Source organism: Sabethes cyaneus, chromosome 3 (assembly GCF_943734655.1).
Source record: "Sabethes cyaneus chromosome 3, idSabCyanKW18_F2, whole genome shotgun sequence".
Taxonomy (NCBI): Eukaryota; Metazoa; Arthropoda; class Insecta; order Diptera; family Culicidae; genus Sabethes; species Sabethes cyaneus.
Window position 1 is genome coordinate 227,509,269 of NC_071355.1, and position 758 is coordinate 227,510,026.

General features: G+C 41.6%; 1 protein-coding gene across 1 annotated transcript in view; it reads right to left on the reverse strand.

Moving 5' to 3' along the window:
- Window positions 1-442: 442 nt before the first annotated feature.
- LOC128742751 (programmed cell death protein 10) overlaps window positions 443-758 on the reverse strand; it is a 1,823-nt gene continuing 1,507 nt past the window's right edge. Inside the window, exon 5 of the mRNA XM_053839202.1 lies at window positions 443-758. This exon is cut by the window's right edge and continues 61 nt beyond it. Coding sequence (XP_053695177.1) covers window positions 735-758 — 24 coding nt within the window. The 3' untranslated portion in view covers window positions 443-734.

Sequence of the window (758 nt, forward strand, 5' to 3'; positions counted from 1 at the left end):
CCGATGACTTCCAAGCAGCGTTGACTTCGTGTTGCATGTGCGCCGACGACAAGGATGCGCGAGCAGCCGTTGTTCCAAGAACGATCGGAGAATGGCAACCCAAGACCAAGTGAGTGAGTCCAACGCACGGCTTGAAATACCAAAAATAGGTACACATTTTTTAAAATGTGGACTTGTTTCATCTCATCGGTGATAACACACTGCGTAATGCATGCTTAATCTAGGTTCACGTGCTGATACAACGTGGCAATGCACTGCCCACATGTTGGTTTCATGGTTTATACTTACTTTGCTGTGTAGGCAGATATACCGCGTAGGCGGTTGGCAATCAATCGCACGAACGTACGGTTACTGTGCATGGACACTACGGTGAATTAAAAAAAAACGTGAAAACGAGTAAAACATGCCGGTTACCTGAATCAATGCACTAGAATAGTTTTAATTTTCCGATAAAAATAATTTTTATTTTTCTTTAGTAATTAAGTAATATTAAATAGATAATACGACATCCATTACAACCGATTCTTCTGTTTACATCTAGGTTATTTCCTCTTTCTCTCTAGAAATGAAGGTCTCATCTGACTGTCTTTAAGAGGTGCACACTCGGAGCAACTTTTTTATACTGACAAGACGCACACAGGAGGCCCTGGTGCCTCAAGGAAAAGCAGAGTAAAACAACTTTTAATAACGTTTAGTTTAGAATATTACCATCCACCGGCAACTAACGAGGCCCCTCATTCACACTTGTTCTTCACGGT